The 777-nt window shown below is 42.7% G+C and overlaps 1 protein-coding gene across 1 annotated transcript in view; it reads right to left on the bottom strand.

Moving 5' to 3' along the window:
• The window catches only part of LOC106013638, a gene marked incomplete in the record, with an annotated part of 21,499 nt that extends 20,966 nt beyond the window's left edge, over positions 1–533 (bottom strand). Inside the window, 1 exon segment of the mRNA XM_013089895.1 lies at positions 433–533. Within this exon segment, the coding sequence (XP_012945349.1) occupies positions 433–524 (92 nt within the window).
• Between the last annotated feature and the right edge of the window lie 244 nt (positions 534–777).

Below are 777 nucleotides of genomic sequence, written 5' to 3'. Positions count from 1 at the left end.
AAAAATTTAAAAATTGGTAAAAATTCACAAACCTGCGGAAAAATGCACGTTTCTTCACTTTAATTTTTTTTGACGAGAGCCTGATTTTCACCACGCTGCCTCACATATTATAGTTTTGTCATAACACATACACATATTATACATATTACACAGACATCACACACATGCTCACACATTTCTTCACATACAATCATACTCTCTTATCATACACACACGGGCGCACACACTCGCACTCATACATATTATACACACTCACACAATTTCACACAAAACAACCCACACACATGGATGTACACACACATACACACACAAACACACACATTCACACACACACACACACACACACATACACACACACACTCTCTCTCTCTCTCTCTCTCTCTCTCTCTCTCTCTCTCTCTCTCTCTCTCTCTCTCTCACACACTCACTCACTTGAAACCACCAGGGAAGATCTTCTTCATGGGCCACCATGTTTCTGTGCCAGAGCGGAGTCCCTTGGGATACCACCAGGAATCATACTGCATATACCTGGTGCAAGGAAACAAACATGTAAAACGTCATCCACAAATGTTTCCATTAGCCTAAATAACAAGAGGAACCAAGCTAGATCGCTTGTCCAAATACTTCCTGGAACATCTCACTGGTCGAGTACCAGAACCTCTGGCAATGGGGGAAAATCTGCGAAACAGAAAGAACACTTTACTCCTGTATAAACACCCCCCCCCCCTTCCTCCCCACTCCTGTGGGAGGAGCTAAATGTTCAAGACCTTTTTGTCT

The sequence above is a fragment of the Aplysia californica genome, unplaced genomic scaffold (assembly GCF_000002075.1).
Source record: "Aplysia californica isolate F4 #8 unplaced genomic scaffold, AplCal3.0 scaffold01075, whole genome shotgun sequence".
NCBI classification, from domain to species: Eukaryota; Metazoa; Mollusca; class Gastropoda; order Aplysiida; family Aplysiidae; genus Aplysia; species Aplysia californica.
The sequence above is the reverse complement of the archived record's forward strand: the minus strand, read 5'-3'. Positions and strand labels throughout refer to the sequence as shown.